Consider the following 18,447-nt stretch of genomic DNA (forward strand, 5'->3'; position numbering starts at 1 on the left):
CGAGTAACTTTGAACTCTTTGTGTTTGTAATGGAAGAGTAAATCCGATTAACAGATGAGTTTCTGGGTTATCGAAGCTCATGCATAAAAGGCTGATCACACTAGCATCAGGACCAAGTTCAAACCTCCAGAACTCATGTAAAGACAGAATAGATTAGCATGAGTGTCTGGGGTTGTAGTATGTCTACAGTAAGATAGGGGAGATGAAGACAGAATACCCAGAACCTCAGAGACCAGCTAGCTTTGAGTACACAGCCACAAACAACAAGAGAGAACCTGCCTTAAATAAGATGGAAAGCAAGGAAGGTCTAACCACAGAGGCTGTTTGCTAACCTCCCGATGTGCATCATGGCCTGAACACAACAGTCCTCACACATGCATGTACACACACAATTATACAACACACTAAACTCTAAAAAAATGGAAGTTCTGGGATAATATTTCAAATGCACCCACACAGAAGCCGTGAGCATCAATACAAGTAAGCAACATATGCTCAAATTGATCCTACCTGCCATGATATCTGCATTGTATCCTCTGGGGATATTTTCCTATTGTACCTTCCAAATACCTATTTCCTATGGCACACTCTTTTATTTCACCCCAGATTTACACATGAAAGATTTAGTATCTTCAGTTAGCATCTGAAGCTTTTGTTAAACTCTATTTGACTTCCAAAATTGTGCATAAATAAAGGCAAACTTGAGAACTCCTGATGATCAGCATTGCATATTTAATTCTATTCCAGTGAGGGAAGGCCTCGGAAGTATAAAGTTTCACCTCTAAGATATTGTAACTGAGTCAAGCTGCTGGTTTTCTCGTTTCCATAAAATAGTATGGGACTAAATACCCACAAGCAAATCCGTGCTGTGCACCATGCTATCATTAGATGTAGCTATGATATTAAAAAGGTGCTAGATCTCCCTGTGTACACGTGAAAGACGCTGGGACACTTAGGTATCTCTAGGGACTTTCTTTTGTCTTTAGCATTAAATTGTTTTAATCACCCATACATTTGGGGGAAACCAAACAAAGTATTTCCAAACATCTGGTCAAGATAGTTTTCAGCATGTCTCCACCCACACACACACAAGGGAAGAAACCTATTAATCTGTGCTCAAATGTAATTAATGATTGTTTCCACAGTGGGCTTCTTTAACTTTTTAATGTAACTATGTGATTCAAACCTAGTTCAATGCCTTCTGTGTATACAGACATTTGTTTGGTAAACTGAGATTAAGATGAGGTAACTACAGGATCTGGGGAGATGGCTCAGTTAATAAAGAGCTTGCCACACAAGCATGAGGACTTCAGTTCAGATCCCCAGCCCACACAGAAAATCCAGGCTTGGTGGTGTGTGCTTGTAATCCTACCTTGAGCAAGGGGTGGGCAGGCAAACCCCCTGGAGACATTGACAAGCCCTTATGACCAAACTACTGAGAAGATTTTTGTCTCAAAAAATAACACACACACACACACACACACACACACACACACACACACACACACACACACACACACACATACACCCTCTATTCAATGCCAGTTCCGAGCAGAATGCCTTGAGATGTCTATTTATACTAACGGGGAAAAAAGCCTGCAGTATGTCTCCTAAAACACAAAGACAGCTTCCATGCTGAGAAGAAAACTGTTACAGCCTTTCTTAACAACACCATATGTCTCCAAAGTGGATCATGACGAAGTCAGTTCCCAGGGGGATGTTCCATGTGGAAGCGAATGAAATCAAGGCATGGCTTGGCTCCATGTACACTCACTGGTTATCCAGCAAACCTGCCTTCGCATCTTCTCCATCATGCAAATATCCTGAGGAAGGATCTTTCTGCTTTCCCAACATCCTCCCCAAGTCAGTACATAAGCCCCGCCTTGCTACCAAAAAAAATCTCTCCTTTTGTTACATTTTTCTTATGTATAACTTCAATCTGTTTTAAGGAATTGAGAAGCCTGATTTCCAAACCTTCTGATGGATTTCAATGACAGTTGTGCTATAGCAGCAATTTCTGAAACCCAGGATATAAATAAATACACATTTATATACACATATATGTACCTATTCCCACTGAGACATACATTAACCAACATACACTAAAAAGTTCTTTAGACGCTATAATTTTCTCAGTTCAGCACTTCATTCAATATTAATCTTTTTGTATATTAATATGAAATACTATTTTTGGAGATAGGATCTCAGGTAACCCAGGTAGTCCTTAAAGTCTCTATGCTGCTGAAGACGGCCTCGAACTCCTGATCCTCCTGCCTCTACCTCTCAAGTGCTGCGATGACAGCTCTGAGCCACCATGCCCAGGTTTCATGAGCTATTTTTCAATGTAATCATCCAATATCAAATACCTTCCTTGTTTCCTAGCAGGTTAAGTCAAGTTAAGGCATTCATAATTCTGATAGACATGATACATTTTATTTTTTATGGTAAATGTAACTCTTAATAACATAAAGTGGTATCCTTTTACAATGTACATAAAACTCTTAAGATTTCTGCCTTGAGAAAATATAGAATGCTACGGGATAGTATAGATTGGAGCTTTTAATAATTTCTCAAGCTGTCAGTTACATTACTTTAAAATATAACATTTTTGCACTCAGATCTCATGACTGTCAAATTGCCATAGTTTCCATACTTGCTTGTCTTAACTCTCTCACCACATAGCCACTTAATATGTAGCAGATGAAGACTCACCACTCGTGTCGAGTGTCGCAAGCATCCCTCATCTCAAGGACACCTGTACTTTGCTCTGCTTTCCTTCTAAACCACTTCAGGGAATCAGCAGAACAAATTCAAACACGGAACAATGAAGAATCACTGAGACAGTCGGGAAACCAGCTATTACACAGTGTTTAAATACACACACATATGGACTGGGGAGTTGCCTCTATGGGTTACGTGCTCGCTATACAAGCATGAGGGCCCGAGTTCAACCCCCCCCCACAACTTCCAAGTAAAAAGCTAGGCATGGCTGTGCACTGGGGGATGGAGGCTGGCACATCTCTGGAGCTCACTGGCCAGCAGTGTAACCAAAATGGCCAGCTTCCAGTTCATTGAGAGGCCATGTCTCAAAGAATAAACAGGAGATTGACAGGGAAGACATCCAGTGTTCCTCTTTAGCCCTCTCATGTGAGTGTAGGGGCATGTGTGTTCACATACACATGGGCATACCCCACACATACTACACAACACACACAGATTTGAAGAAAAGAGAAATGAACCAATGCATCTTTACAACAGCCCACCCTGATAGTACGTAAATGATTTAACAATGGCCGGAAGCCTAGACACTTTAAAATAGTGACTTCTGAAGGCATTTCTTACCTGGGATGCCTGGTGGTGTTTTCAGATATTTTCCATTAAAATGCTGAATTACCACTTCACATTTTTCTGTAGACTCCATTCTAGGAGGAAAAAAGTATGGGTAGAATGAGCATGAGATTATATATTTTTGTCAAGTTGTGCTTATGGAAAAAAGCAAGAGAGGGCAATAAGGGAGGGGTGGGGATGCTTACTTACCTTGATGTGTGTACAACGTACATGAATTACCATCTGCTGCCATAGCTACCATGGTAGGCTCCCGGGATTTGACAACGTTATCATTGCTCAATGTGTCATCCCCATGTGGCTGCCCAAGTGGATGTCACAGAGCTAACCTGAGGCCTTTTCTTCCTTCCACACAAGGCAGCTTGGCAGTTGAAAACATTCAATAGAAGTTTACCAAATGACTGAATTAGCCAACTCCGAGAGGCAGGTTGTGGACAGAAATTTCTGTACTGCCTTGTCCTGCACCCATTTAGTACCACATAAACATGCAGAGGCTTACATTAATTATAAACTGTTTGGCCAATGGATCAGGCTTCTTATTGGCTAGCTATCTCTTAGTTATTAACCCATTTCTCTTAGTCTATGTATCTCCATGTGGTCTTGGCTTACCTGAGAATGACCAGGCATCCCACCTTCCTGGTAGCTAATTGATGCCCTCTTGATTCTGCCTACTACCTTTCTCTACCCCTGCTTGGATTTTCTGCCTGGCTAAGTCCTGCCTGCCCATAGGCCAAAATGGCTTGATTCATCAACCAATAAGAGAAACACATATTCACAGCATACAGAAGGACATCCCCTATCATCAGAGATAAACTACCTCTTCAGTAAAGTTGGGATCTGGACCAGCCTCAACCATCATCAAAGCCTGTGCTGTGACAACTCAGCCACACTGTGAAGATGATGCACTGTATTGGAATAGCTTGCTGTCTGTCATAGTAGTCACATGGTGGGACAGTTATAAGTCCTGTGGCACTTTTATTGAAGAGTCACTGTATGGAAGATACATAGAGAGAATTCTTGGGGGTCCCTACATGTAGGAGGAAGCTAAAAGAACCCCTAAAAACCATACTTTCTTCACTTTAGAATTTTGACTACTCTCCTATTAGTTTTTTTATATTTAATACTAAACACCAAGGTTAATAAAATGAGATTTTGTGTAAAATGAAGGAGACATCACTTTTAGCCATGCCAGCATCATGTTGCTCTTGGCAAGGTTGCCCTGGCTCAGGTTTATCTGCAAGAATCTCCAAAAAATAAATTGTATGTGGCCCTCACTTTGTTGTTTCTACAAGTGTGTGTGTGTGTGTGTCTGTCTGTCTGTCTGTCTGTCTGAATCCCTATAGCTAGAGTTAGGAGTGGCTGTGAACCATCGTATGTAGGTGCTGGGAGCTGAACTCATGTACTCTGGAAGAGCAGGAAATACTCTTAATTACAGACCTATCTCTCAAACTCCATAAATGAATGTGTGTGTGTGTGTGTAGGTGTGTGTGTGATTTCATTCATTACTTAACTGACAAGAACCATAGGATCATAAGATATTAGGATAAGAAAAACCAGACATATATTTTCCCCATTCTAAATATTTAGGAACAGGCAAATACAGCTTTCACCATCTTCACATTTCCTACTTAGTAGACCTGCCTATTTCTGTAAGTTTTTATTTTTAGGTAGGAAACTTCCTTTTCTAGGAACAAGAGAATTGTGATTGTGTCTCCCTATCTTCCCACAGGATCTATTCTCTATGGCCTCTTTGTGGTAAGATTCCTCCTAGGAGGGGTGTGAATGAGAGAGGAGCCAGAAGCCCTGGACGCCCACAGGTGGAACATTACTAGAAATTTATTCTAGGAGGTAAAGACAGAAGGCTCATGCCCCGAGTCCCTTCTCTATTAAACCTCTCTCTGTGAGCTCATGTAGATAACAGACAGTGGGGACTAAATGCTGCCTGCAAAGCCCCACAAACCAAGCTCTTTCTCTTTGTCCTAAGACGACACCTACTTTAAAACGAAGACCAAACAGTAGCTGAAGGTTACAATGTGGGACTGCTGAATACAGAACAAGCTAAAAAGATAACGGGCTGCTATCCACTCCAGGCACCTACCCTATTTTTACTCTGGTCTGAAAGTTTCAAGTTATCCCTTCTGGGTTCTAAGTACTATCATCTTTTCTTAACACCATTTTCCAGCCCTGGCGGGCCTGCTGGGGGCTCTTTCTAAGAACACAAAGACAGCAGGCAGCGTAGACGGCTCACTTTGGGTCCATTCAGATCTAACTAAGTAGATGTCTGCTGGGAGCCACCAAAGACACTTCTCAGAGAGAATAAGAGCAATAAAAGTCTGTTTTCTGTGGCTGTCATCACCAGTGTCAAAGCACATTATGTTGTACCACCCAGCAGTGACAATTTCATTTGGATACACAGGGCCACATCTGAACAAGGCGAAACTGTCCCAGTAAATGATGGCCCAGGCCTCTAGGAGTGCCAAAGGGGCGGGGGCAACTTTCTGGACAGGGAACAAAAGTGAGACCTGTAGGTGAATACTGTTGTTAGCCAGAACATGCCCACTTTCTTCTCAAGTTGCACAATTAAGTGCTCTGCGAGGCTGCCAGCTCAAGCTATCTGAAATCTGGCTGATGCCTGGGTTGAAACTGACACAAGTACTCTCAAGTATGTTTGAAAAGACAGCACCAGATGCAGCTGTCTTTACAAGCCCCTTTCAGCCAGCCTGGCTCACTACAGTGCCTCTATTCTTCCAGGAGGCACCTGAGGCCTCCCCTGCCCCCACCCTGCAGCCAGCTCCCGGGTGGGGCCAGCCGCCTGACAATGCATTAAGCAGGCTCTTAGGAGACTCCAGTCACTGCATAAAGCTTCTGGGGTTTTTGTTAGGTCTGCCATTTAAATATAAACACACTTCAGGGTCCTGTTTCTTTCTTTCTTCTTTCGTGACTTGAAACTGCTGGCTTCGAAACACACTAAGGAACTCCATCGCTGCCTCAGCAGCTGCCTCCTCCTCATTTGTCTCCCTCCTCCTCCTGTTCTTCTAAAACAAGTGTTTCTGCCCAGAGAAACTGATTTCACAGCTCACACAATTCCCACAGTCAAACTGCAATACACGAGAATCTGATCTAGCCTTGGCAGAATGAATGTTCTGGGTCAGGCTTGACACACAGAGGAAGAAAAGTCTTGTGGAAACCCATGTTCAGCTTAACTCTCACCTCAACAGAGAGCTCACAGTTCATGATCTGAGCGCACTAAGTATTATAAGCCACGGATTTAAAAACAAATCCATTTCATCATGTGTTATGCTTAATTAGAGTGTTCCGCTCTTGTGAAATGTTTGGGGTTTTGCAATCACGGGCACCGGATAAATTATTGGTGACTTGGAGCATCCAACTTTGTGAGCCAAACATCCTCATTTCTGGTAAGATTTACACAAAGCATCAATGCTATCAGAAGAATTTTAATGACTAAAATGTGTGCCCTTTCTAGCATTTCAAAACTAAATCATGTCATTTGCCTCTTAACCCATTGTAACATAGAGGACAATTGTGAGTCCCTAGGACAAAGAAAAATAAAAAATTGTGGTATTCTATCTTAGACACACACACACACACACACACACACACACACACAAACACGGAGAGGGCAGAGGACAACCTCAAGTAACATTCGGCAGGCACCATCTACATATTCTTTGAGATGAAATCTACGCACCAAGTCAGCTAGGCTGGCAGGCAATTGGTTTTCTTTCGGGCAGTTTTCTGCCATTCTTACGACACAACTGTTATAAGTACCAAACTGTACAGAAGAGTGGCCTCTCTGCTGTCTCTCTCTGCACACACATCTTGGTGATTCTGTACTATAACTCACTCCTCTTAGAAATGGGACTGTGGGGACTGCTCGGCACTGAAAGCCACCCCTTTTTGCTGTGTTGGGAATGGAGCCTGGGGCCTCAGGCGCACTAAGCAGAGGTTTTACCAGTGAGCTATATTCCCAGACCCACTTCTTAGAATCACGGCGCTACTAAGTCAGTTTTCCTTAGGGCTGTGGCCCTGGGGAGGATATCCATGCTCCATCAGATGGCCCTACAGCCATGTACATACAAGCAGCAATACGTGGACTGAGTAGGATTAAAGGTTAGGGGTGGGGGCATGTGAAATTTGAAGGAAAATGTAGGGGTTGTGTGGGAGGAATTGCAGGGGAGGGACTGGGCATGGATTTGATCAAAACACATTACGTGTATGTATCAGATTTTCATACAACAATGAAAAGATTAAATAAGAAGGTATCACATTACTGAGTTAGAAATTGTCTCTGTGTTGGGGAAGTCCTGTTATTTGCCTGTTATTTGTCAATAAAGTACTGTTGAGCCTATAGGAATCTAGATAGGTGGGGCTAGGAGTCCAGGAGGATTCTGGGAAGGAGAAACACAGGAGAGTTCGAGATGTGACGCCATGGCGGTAGGAAGCCGGGAACCATTCTCCGGTAAGAGACATACTTAGATTAACAATTATGGGGTAATTACTTAAGGCAGAGCTAGCCAGAAAGAGACAAGCAAGGCCAACAGCTTCATAATTAATACAGCGTCTTGTGTGTTTATCTGGGGACTAGAAAGCGGCCGAGCCCAGGTGGCTGGCAGGGGATATACCAAAGCAGCTAGCAAGATAAAGCTTCTCTTAACATCTCTGATATTATTTTCCATTGCATAAATTAAAAAAATCGAGTTTTTGATTTGAGGAGCACCACAGGTATCTTCCCTGAGGACTAGCTAGCATATGGCCTGGACCAGAAACAGTTCCTAATGTCTCTCTATTCAGAGGATTTTAGAGGAGATGGACCATCATCCCCAATCTTGCCACTGTCCTAGTTCATTTCTGTTGTGGTGATAAAATGTCCTGATGAAAAAGCAATTCAGGGGACAAGTGGGAGGTCAAGGCAGGAACAGGAAACCGACATGTCACCTCCATGGTCAACCAGAGAGAAATGAATTCATGCATGCTTCCTTGCTTGCTTGTGCTTGGCTCAGCGTCCCTTCTATCACGCAGTTTAGGATCCCATGCCTAAGGAATGGCACTACCCTTAGCAGGCTGGGCCTGTCCATGACAACCAGCTTAATTAAGACAATCATCATAGACATGGCCATGGGTCAACATGATGAACATAATCTCATTGAGATGATCTTTCCGGGTGAGTCCAGGTTGAGTCAAATTGGTGATTACAGCTAACCCTTCCATCACAACAAGCCTTCTGAGCTCTTCTGTTGATTTATCTCATCTCATCCGGGCTCTCTGTCTTCATCCCCACACAGCCCCTTCTAACTAGAGAGATGTTTTCAAATGGTTACATGGCTATACCCTCATATGGTATGACAAGAAAGGCCCTTCATCTCAAGGACACTGTGTTCCAAGGTCCCCTGGTCCCCTGGTGATGCAGATCTTATCCAGCCATTTCAGGTGCAGAGATACTTTCCAGGACTTGGGATCAAGATGATCCCAGAAGACCAAAGAAAGCCAGAGGAAATGTCACAGACCCGAGCAGGCTACAGAGATACGACACACGGCTGAATATGGTCCCAAAGAGAGGCTGGAGCTGTTACTGACAAGACACCAATGTCTGTTTCTTGGGCTTTAAGTCTGTTAAGACTTATCATGCCAGTAGTGATGACCTTGAACTGATAAAACAGGAGCATCACCTTGAAGCTCATGGACCATCTAACCTGTGTAGGAAGAGCAGCAAAACAAATGAGGCCACCTTATCAAGGGGGAGGAGGGGACCAGCTCCTGAAAGGTGTCTTCTGGCCTTCACACACACCATGGCTCACAGCCTCCCTGCCCCCAGTAATTAGTTTTTAAAGGAGAAGAAATTTGAGTGATTTTTCTTTATTTTTTTTCCCTGTTGAGGCATCCTGCTTCTGTCTCCAGACCCTACACCATTCTGAGGACACTCCTCCACCTTCCCTGTGACCTACAGGTGGCAAGAGCTTCCCGAGGTCTGCTCTCTTGGCATCTCAAGATCACTGTGTCCGTTCCCATGACTCTGCCCACAATTCTTGAAATCACCCTTCAGTGTGGTCTCCTCTGTGGAGGAATGGTGTGCTTAACCTATCCATCCAAGGTGTTTATCACCTTGATCAATGATAGAGAAATAAACAATAACCACAGGGGTTATACATTTTAAGAAGCAGGCAATGAAAAAAATGGCTTTTCTTCTGACTGAAGACAGAAAGTGCCTCTGTCCCTCAGATTACCTGAGCGAGGATGTGTCATCTAAGAGTATGTGACACTCTTGTCTAGATGCATACTAGTCTAATTCTATATCTAGGCCAGATTAATGTTTCCAGAAGGAGTTTTGATTACAGAAATTAGAAAAATAAAACAAGGCCAGGTGTTGGTGGCACACGCCTTTAATCCCAGCACTTGGGAGGCAGAGGCAGGTGGATCTCTGTGAGTTCGAGGCCAGCCTGGTCTACAAGAGCTAGTTCCAGGACAGCCTCCAAAGCCACAGAGAAACCCTGCCTCAAAAAACCAAAAAAAAAAAAAAAAAAAAAAAAGAAAAAGAAAACAAAAGTGTCTTGACCTCTTTTAAACAAGCCATCTGGGTATAGAGACAAGAGACACAGGCTGTAGTCCAGGTAACTACAGGGCAGGACCTCAGGGCTTTTTTCAAGCTAGGGTCCTCAGCTATGCAGTGAGACAGAATAATACATTCATATCTGGCAGTGTTTGTCTATGATGCTCTCTACTAAAGAGGCTCAGGTTGATTTGAAACTTCCTGCCTGACTGCTAGTGTGAATCCAGGACCACTCCGATGACTAGTGAACCCTGGGCAAGCTTATAGCAAGAGTTCGAGAACTTGCCCAGCATGCAGTGAGGCCAGAGGACAATGCTAAGAAAAGTCCTGCTGTCATATGCTGTAGAAAGCCAAGACTTTGAAGTTTAAGACTTTCGGAAAGACTTAATTTCTTTGATCCAGTCACGTCTTAGTCTTAGATTCAGTTACGGCATTCTATTGTTTTGTGGTCTAACCACTGAGTCTTCTGTTTCCCAAATTTGTCAGATCTGCCCCAGCCTAGATCCCTTACTTCCTTTTCTTCTTAACAGGATTGTTTTTATCCTTCCCAAGTCCATAGAGATTTCTTCTTATCATTTGCATATTTCAATATTTAACTAGTCCAGATTCAAAGAGCTATTCCATCTTGACCTCTGGCCGCATATTCTGAATCACGGTCCCATATTTTATGTTGATTTTGTGATACTGTAGCAATTTCATATTGTTTGATATTTGACAGCTTATCACATCCAATCATCTCCATAAACCAATGACACACCAGCTTACCACACCAGGGTTGCTCTGTTCATATGCTGTCCCAATAATACAGCATTGATACAGTTGCTGGGCAACCACAGACACTTTAATAAGATGAATTAAGATAGGGGATAAATATATACATTCCCTATATCAGGAAGAGGCTTGAAAGTTTTGAAGTATACAAGAACACAGATAAAGATGTACAGAGGAAAGATACAAACAAATGATTACTAGCCCATACAGAACTATGGTCACCACTACAAAGATGTAGAGAATGAAAGGGTGAGACAAACTTATGGAACAAAATAAGAGTGACTCCAATGCAAAATGCATGCAATACGGGAATGTGTGTCCAACGGTGTCTTTCTCTACTTACTGCACCAATACCCAGCCCAAAGTCCCAGAACCTGAGGGACAGTTTACAGGCCTCCTCACCTTCTCCAGGTTTCTGTTTATGGCAGGAAGTGGGTAAAGGGCTTAACAGATCTAAGTTTCTCTGGGGATTCAGCTCACCAAATCAGTTCCATGTGAGTAAAGGACTTTTTTTGGGACCCTGTTTTCAATCCAACAAAGAGGTTTTTTTTTTCTTTTCCAAGTAAAGACATGCCATTTTCTAATGATATACCTATCAACGTGCTCTCCCTTCCCTGGCTTCTTAGAAGGATATAGGGAGAGGAAGACTTGAGTCTAGGATATTTCAGATTAACAAATGGAGTGATGCCATTTGATTTACTGTCCTGTTGGTTGACTTTGTGAATCTTCCACAGGGATGAGGAACTGGTGAGAATGTCAATCATTCTGGAGCGATTGGGATGTTACCAGTTCAGAGATTCATTGCAATTCACCCTGAGCCATCTTTAGCTGCCTCTGTAGCTACTCCTTGCTGGGGGCGGTGTCTGCCCTAACGTCATGACCGGTGATTGGCTGAAGACTTTTGAATGTATCCACTCAGCAGCAGATCACCTCATTCCACCCACCAGAAGGCCAGGAACACCTGCAGAAAGCACCTGAGGCCTGTAGCAAAGTTTGCTCTGACTTCAGGCAATCCACCTAGGTTTCTACCTGCGGTTTCCACCAAGATATTAGAAAAAATGCCTTGATTTGTGACTTCCACTGTTCTATTACTGTGAACTTCTGGGAAGTTACTACATAGGAACATGATATTTGAGGTAACCTGAGTCTGTTTCCCCAGTTCATGGTCACTAATATTTGATTCCAGAATAAACTATCTCTTATAACGTTTAAAAAAGGGGTTGTATTTTGGGGATAACAACTAGTTGATTGATGGCACTGAGGCTCCAAATATATGAAAACAGATGGTTCTGCCGTCTCCATCCATAATCATGAGTGTTGGATGATTAAAAAAAAAAGCAAGTAGGGAGCAAAAACAGTGGATGACAGCAAAAGGACGGGTACCCACAGAGGGCAAAGCTGGGGGTTTCCAGCAGCACGTTTCCCAATGGCTCACATCTGCCTAGCAACTGGAAGAGGAATTGCAATTACCAGAAGAAATGGCCTCACTTTTTCCAGTGTCAGCGAGCACAACTGTACCTGTCTGAGTGCAGACACAGCTGTGGCAGGGAGATTACTAATCACTAAATTTACCCTTGAGAGATTTTCCTTGGTCACATTTGATTTCCTGGTTCCATGTACCTCAGACGCTAATGCCAAAAGTATTGCTAAAAGTACAAGGCAGGGCTGCTTCTCTGCTTTTGTTTTTGCTTTCTTAACATACCAGTGGAGTCGAGGTAGATATAAGTGAAACATACCCAAAACAGTAAAAACAACCAGAGTTTGATTGATTTGATGGGCATGTTAAAAATCAAACATTTGCCAATGAAACAAACAGTAGCACTTGCTTAATAACTGTTCTTTTTAAAACTTGCCATCTCCATTGTGTTTTTTGTAAATCTATTTTCTCATTGTATTTCAAGAGGTAGGAGAGGACAAACATCAAGTGCCCGGTTAGACAATAAAGCAATTAAATGTTGATATTCAAAGACATTTCCAGAAAATGCATGAAAGCCTATAGTATTTTTTTAACTGATATTCATATCAATTGCTATTTTTTTTAAGTGGTATTCATATCAGTTGCTAATAATTAGGCTAGTATTCGTCTAAACCTCACATTAAAAGGTGGGTTTCCTTTAATTGATGAAAAGAAAGGAAGAATGGCAATGGCTCTTAGAAAAGTCTGTTCATTCCAGAGGGAAGGGTGGGGCAGCCATGTGTTAGAGATCACCTACCGGAAGCCTCCCGGAGAACTGCACTGAGATGACAGAAGACAGGAAACACCAGGCACAAAGGTTCCTGTTTGCAGCCTTCTCTCACGCTCCTTAGCCCACCGGGGGACAGTAAAAGCCTTCTTAAAGAGGGTCTGTGTTCCCACATGTTGGAGCTTGGTGAATGTGCCAACCCACCCCACCCCACCCCCAAATCACTTCTCCACACTGCGTCAGGCTTCAGTGGTCTCTCACAACAGTTCCATGTGATTTTCCTGGACAAATGGTCTCAGGTTTCTGGGAATGGGGATTGGGCACACAATCATGTGCCTTCAGAATCACTGATTTATGTTGGGGGGCTTATCCTCATTTTCACAGGCCAGCCACACTGGATAACTACCTAGGAGCCCCTGACGATCAACATTCCCACCATTAACTTCTGCCTTAGAGGATTATGACATAGCTCTAAAATGCCACCTGCAGGGTGGAGGATCCCACCAAACTGTTTTAAGTTACAAGAGAACTTTTAAAACAGAAACGAAAACATAGGACTGAAACATGTGCGAGTTCAGACTCTGCCAGTGTTTCTGGAGCACTGGAGATTTTTTTTTCCTGTGCACCCTACCAGCATTCAAATGAAAGCTTTGAAGTTCACTGTTTTAAATATAAAATGAAGATAGTCCTTTTACTTTGAAGAGACAGTTATCAAGAAAGATTAATGTATAGCTTGCAAGTAAAATAATAATGGTGGCATGTTTCTTTCTAGTCAAAGAAGTTTCAGATCTCTTGAACATGAACTAAGGATCACATCTGGTGGGGAAGAGTGACCAGGGTGATATCCATGTGACACACTATGCAGGTTTGCCCCAATGACATATATACACACATTCTCAAGACATATGTTACAGCTTACTTGATACAAATATAAACCAGAGGCTCCCCAGAGGGCACAGAGTCTTCTTTTGGTAGAGCCTGCAAAACTAAGCTTCTCAAAAAACCAGCCTAAGACCTTAGTTGTGCAGAATCTGCTATGATTTTCTGTGACACTGCACCACTACTTGTATTAGAATTGGCTTACTGTCTTTAGCAAATGCCATCTTCCTATATGTTGTTACTATCCAGGTGAGCAAAGCAAAACCTTGAAATGTTTGATCCAGTCATCAAGAGTTACTCAAGTCACTGGGGAGATAATTCAGGGAATAAGGGTAAGGTACTTACACACACACACACACACACACACACACACACACACACACACCTGTAGCAGTGAACCTGCACATACACACACACACACACACAATTGCTAAAGATTTACTATGTGTAAAGTTTCATTCTAGACCCTAGAAATAGGTATAAAGAAATCCAGTGAAATCCAGTGAGAGAATACAGAAGTAAGTACAGGACTGGGCACAACTATGATAAATTTTATTTGAGAAAAAAATGTTTATAGGAATATGAACAAGAGCATTTGACTTGGGTAGCAGTGTGGAGTTAGAGGTCAGGGAAGAATTCTTTGAAGAAAAATGGCCCAGTCAGTACCTAAGAGCTGAGTAGGCAGAAGGGAAGGCATCAGAAAAGCTGTAGACAAGGTGTTCAATGAAGAACTGTAGCCTCGCCCAGGTCACAAGACAAGGATAACCACGGCCTAGAAGGTGAGCCAAGCCAGGGTTGACACTTGGGGACGGTTGCCGAATGAAATCACTCAGGCAATGCTGAAGGACTCTGATGTGCCCAGATTTGAATTTTTTAAGGGTGCCCTATGACTCCTCTACGAGAAACACACCAGAGGAGGAAGAGACTGGATTTAGAACAGGGGGAATAATCAACTGAAGTTCCCAGCCTCCCGCCGTTCCTCCAGAGATATACCTACATTTTGTTCTCTCATGATTCCATCTGCCACGACTGCAGTTTTGATCTGCTGACTAGGATGGTTTAAACATGCCCTCTGTAGAAGACTGGGACTTCCTTCCCTTGAGGCAAGCCCCAAATATACAGCGAGGATTGGCGTGGAGACAGTGAGCAGCCCCGACTCTGTGCCTCTAGCTACTCTGGAGCCCCATCTCCAGTTCGTTTGAAGTCCTAACCCATAACATCTCAGAAGCTAAATGTAGATGGAGACAGGTAATCATGTCAAAAGAGGGCCCTAATGACCAGTGCCCTTAGCAAATTCAGCTTGGAGTGCTAAAACTCTTCAGCTGAGCTGTTCTGGAACTTCACAGGAAAGAAATCAAGAAACTGATCACTTACCACCCACCCATCTTTCCAGCAATGAACAAAGAAAACAGACATGCAAGCCAGGGGGAGGGATGGAAGAGGACACAGACAGCCTGGTCTTGGACTTACTGTGTAGCCAGTGATGACCTTGAATATCTGATGGTCTTCCCAGCGGTGGGATGAGTCTGTGCCACCATGTCTGGTTTATACATGTGTGTTCCCCTGATCACCTCAGGGCTAACCACTACTCTACACTGTCCCGATACCTGTGTGACCTAATGTCCTCTTTCCACACACACTCAGTCAGGTGGGCCTCAGTTTAATATTCCTCTTTCTTGTCACTAAGCAGCGGCCTTCTCTTTGACGCCTGTTTGCCTTTGTTTTCTCAAGAAAGCATGACAGGCCTGGCTGTCTAACTTTACTCCTAGCTGAGACCCTCTCTTGCAAACTTTCCCTTAAAGTTAAAATGAAAACTGCTTCTTTCTTTTCTAACGATGAGAGAAAGAGAAATACATATTTTTTCCTGTTCTGCCTAAAATATCAAAACCACACAGCCAGTAAGTGCCTCCTAAATGCAAACACCTTGCTGACCTCCCCTTCTATTTACATGCTCCCTGGGACTTCCTGACAGCAGCCACCCTCCGAGTCTCCCCTCTCTTCTCTCTGCTCCTCACTGTCATCTCTCTCCACTGAGAACCCACAGGCAAACCACGAAGAAGCCTGGCTCTGCCACTTACTTTGTCATCATCGTTTGCTTTTCTGAAATGCAGCTCATGTAACCCAGGCTGGTCTTGGACTTGCTATGTAGCCAATGATAACCTTGAATTTCTGATTCTCCTGCCTCCATCTCCGTAGCCCTGGACACCATGTCTGGTTTACACAAGGCTCTACACAAGGCTTCCTCCATGCTAGCCGAGTTGTCTACTAAATGACCTGCATCCCCAGCCCCACTATGCAGAATCTTTTGCTTTAGGATACATACCAGCTGAAACTGGCACCCTCAGACTTAGTTGCTTTGCAAGTATAGACAGGATTGAATATTAAATGTGCATATTATTATGATCAGAGACCTATACAGACAGTCTGTATACATGTATTAGCAAGCAAAATGTATTCACAATTTCATGGGTTTTCTTTGGCTTGAAGTAAAGCTACAGAAAGATTTAATATTTGATAAGCTAGGTGTAGTTTATTTTATTTTGCATTCTTTATTGCTTTAGGCACTAGATACTACTGATGAGTGGGATTAAGAAGAAGCAACAAGGAAAAACAGATCCCACATGGGTTCCTTACAGAAAAAGAGTTACCTGGCAAAGCCAACGCCCCTGCTGACTCCGTTGGCATCCCTCAGGATTCTGGTGGATATCACGTGTCCAAAGGGCTTCAGCATGTTCTCCAGCTCCTGCTCATCCATAGAGATGGGGAGATTGGAGATGTATAGATTTGTAGGGTCTTGTTCTTGTTGCTAAGGGAAGAAAAAGAAACAAATGCCATGAGGTCTATTGAGAAGCACTGCACTTAAATTGCAAACCAGAGTCTACAGTCCTTCAACTGCTTCTAGGATGACTCCAAATGCCTTAGATAGCCAGGGTGACTGCCCCAGTCATGATAATTGTTGCTGTGATAAACACCATGACCAAAGCAACTTGGGGAGGGAAGAGTTTATTTCAGTTTACACTTCCTGGTAACACAGTGCATGACCAAAGGAAGTCAAGGCATGATCCTGGAAGCAGGAGCTGATGCAGAGGCCATGGAGGAGGCTGCTTTCTGGCTTGCTCCTCATGGCTTGCTCAGTCTGATTTCTTATACAACCCAGGACCACCTGCCCAGGGGTGATCTACCCACAATGGGTTGGGTCTTCCCCCATCCATCACTAATTAATTAAATGCCCTATGTGCTTGCTTACAGTCCAATCTAATGGAGGAATTTTCTCAGATGAGGCTCACTCTTCTATGTGACTCTTGCTTATGTCAAACTGACATAAAACCAGCCATTGCAGTGACTTAGAACTCATGAACTCCTGCCCCAACCTCTCAAGTGCTGAGATAATGGGTGTGCATTTCCACATCTGGCCACTAACTCTTTTTGCTACACACCCTTCCTATGCAGAAAATTTCTCATAAAAAAGAATTCTATCAATGAAAGTCGGGTTATTTGTCCACCCTTCTTTGTAGAATGCATACAAGTTTGTGTTGCAGGTCAGCTTAGGTTAACACAGATACAAATCATACGTTAACTGTGAGGCAACCACCAGTGACACCTCAAACCTCAGATGGCAATGAATCCTATAATTTCATTCATTCCATCTTTGTTAAGTGCTTCCTATGTACTATGTATGGCTTTTGTAGAGGGATGACAGCAAAACTCCCAGGATTTGTCTCCCCTAATGACTTCATGGGTAGAAGTCTCATTATCACTATAGATTTTGGGCATCCATTAATACAAATTTTTTTTCTAAAGTCATGAGCATTCACCCTGTCATCTGAAAGAAACAACGTAGCTTCTCTTGGAGTGCTCATACAGCCAGCATTGCTACATTTGCTCTTTGAGGTTACTGGTCAGTGAAACAATGGTCCCTGAACCGGCACTACCTAGGTGCAACAGTATATCTGATAATTGAGATTGCTTCTCTTTGGAGAATATTATTTTAACTAGGCCAAGATGTATTATATTTGTTTATGATGAGGAATGTTACCTTAACCGTGTAGTTATTTATATACAAATACATTCATGTTTATGCTGCATTTGTTTAGTTATGTAAAGATGTGTTGCATTTGTTTTACCTTGCCTGCCTAAAGCACCTGATTGGTCTAATAGAAAGCTGAATGGCCAATAGCTAAGCAGAGAAGGGATGGGTGGGTCTAGACTCAAGAGGAACAAGAGGAAAAGATGAGGGAGACACTCTGGGCCAGCAGCCAGGCAGCTGATGTCAACCAGCCAGTCAAGACAAGTACTGAAAGTAACATATACAGAAAGAAAAGTAAAAAAAAAAAAAAAAAAGAAAAGAAAAAGAAAAGAAAAAAAACCCAGAGGCAAAAAGGAGATGAAGATGAAGAGAAACAGGTAACAGGTTAACTTAAGTTAAAAGAGCAAGATGTAACAGAGCTAAGATAAGGCTGAGCATTCAAGACTGCTAATAAGTCTTTGTGTCATGATTTGGGAACTGACTGACGGCCTAGATGGAAAAGCCTGGTGCAGCCCCTGAGTGTTTGACAGGTGGGTAGCATATACAACATGGACATCCTGGACAACGGACCGATTTACCACCACAGCAGGCCAGTGAAAGCGTTCACTGTGTGTTCAGGATAGTGTCAACACACAATTATCACTGTGAACTCAACTTCTGGAATTTTCTCTTTGCTG

General features: G+C 43.0%; 1 protein-coding gene across 21 annotated transcripts in view; it reads right to left on the bottom strand.

The window, feature by feature from the left end:
• Positions 1 to 18,447, bottom strand: part of Rbms3 (RNA binding motif single stranded interacting protein 3) — a 775,988-nt gene that overhangs the window by 208,578 nt on the left and 548,963 nt on the right. For all 21 annotated transcript variants that reach the window (XM_040740056.1, XM_040740054.1, XM_040740066.1 and 18 more), the window contains 2 exons: positions 16,392 to 16,549; positions 3,343 to 3,422 (listed from right to left, as the gene is read on the bottom strand). In XM_040740056.1, the coding sequence (XP_040595990.1) occupies positions 3,343 to 3,422; positions 16,392 to 16,549 (238 nt within the window). The remainder of the gene's footprint in view (positions 1 to 3,342; positions 3,423 to 16,391; positions 16,550 to 18,447) is intronic.

This window comes from Mesocricetus auratus, unplaced genomic scaffold (assembly GCF_017639785.1).
Source record: "Mesocricetus auratus isolate SY011 unplaced genomic scaffold, BCM_Maur_2.0 Super-Scaffold_100691, whole genome shotgun sequence".
Classification (NCBI taxonomy): Eukaryota; Metazoa; Chordata; class Mammalia; order Rodentia; family Cricetidae; genus Mesocricetus; species Mesocricetus auratus.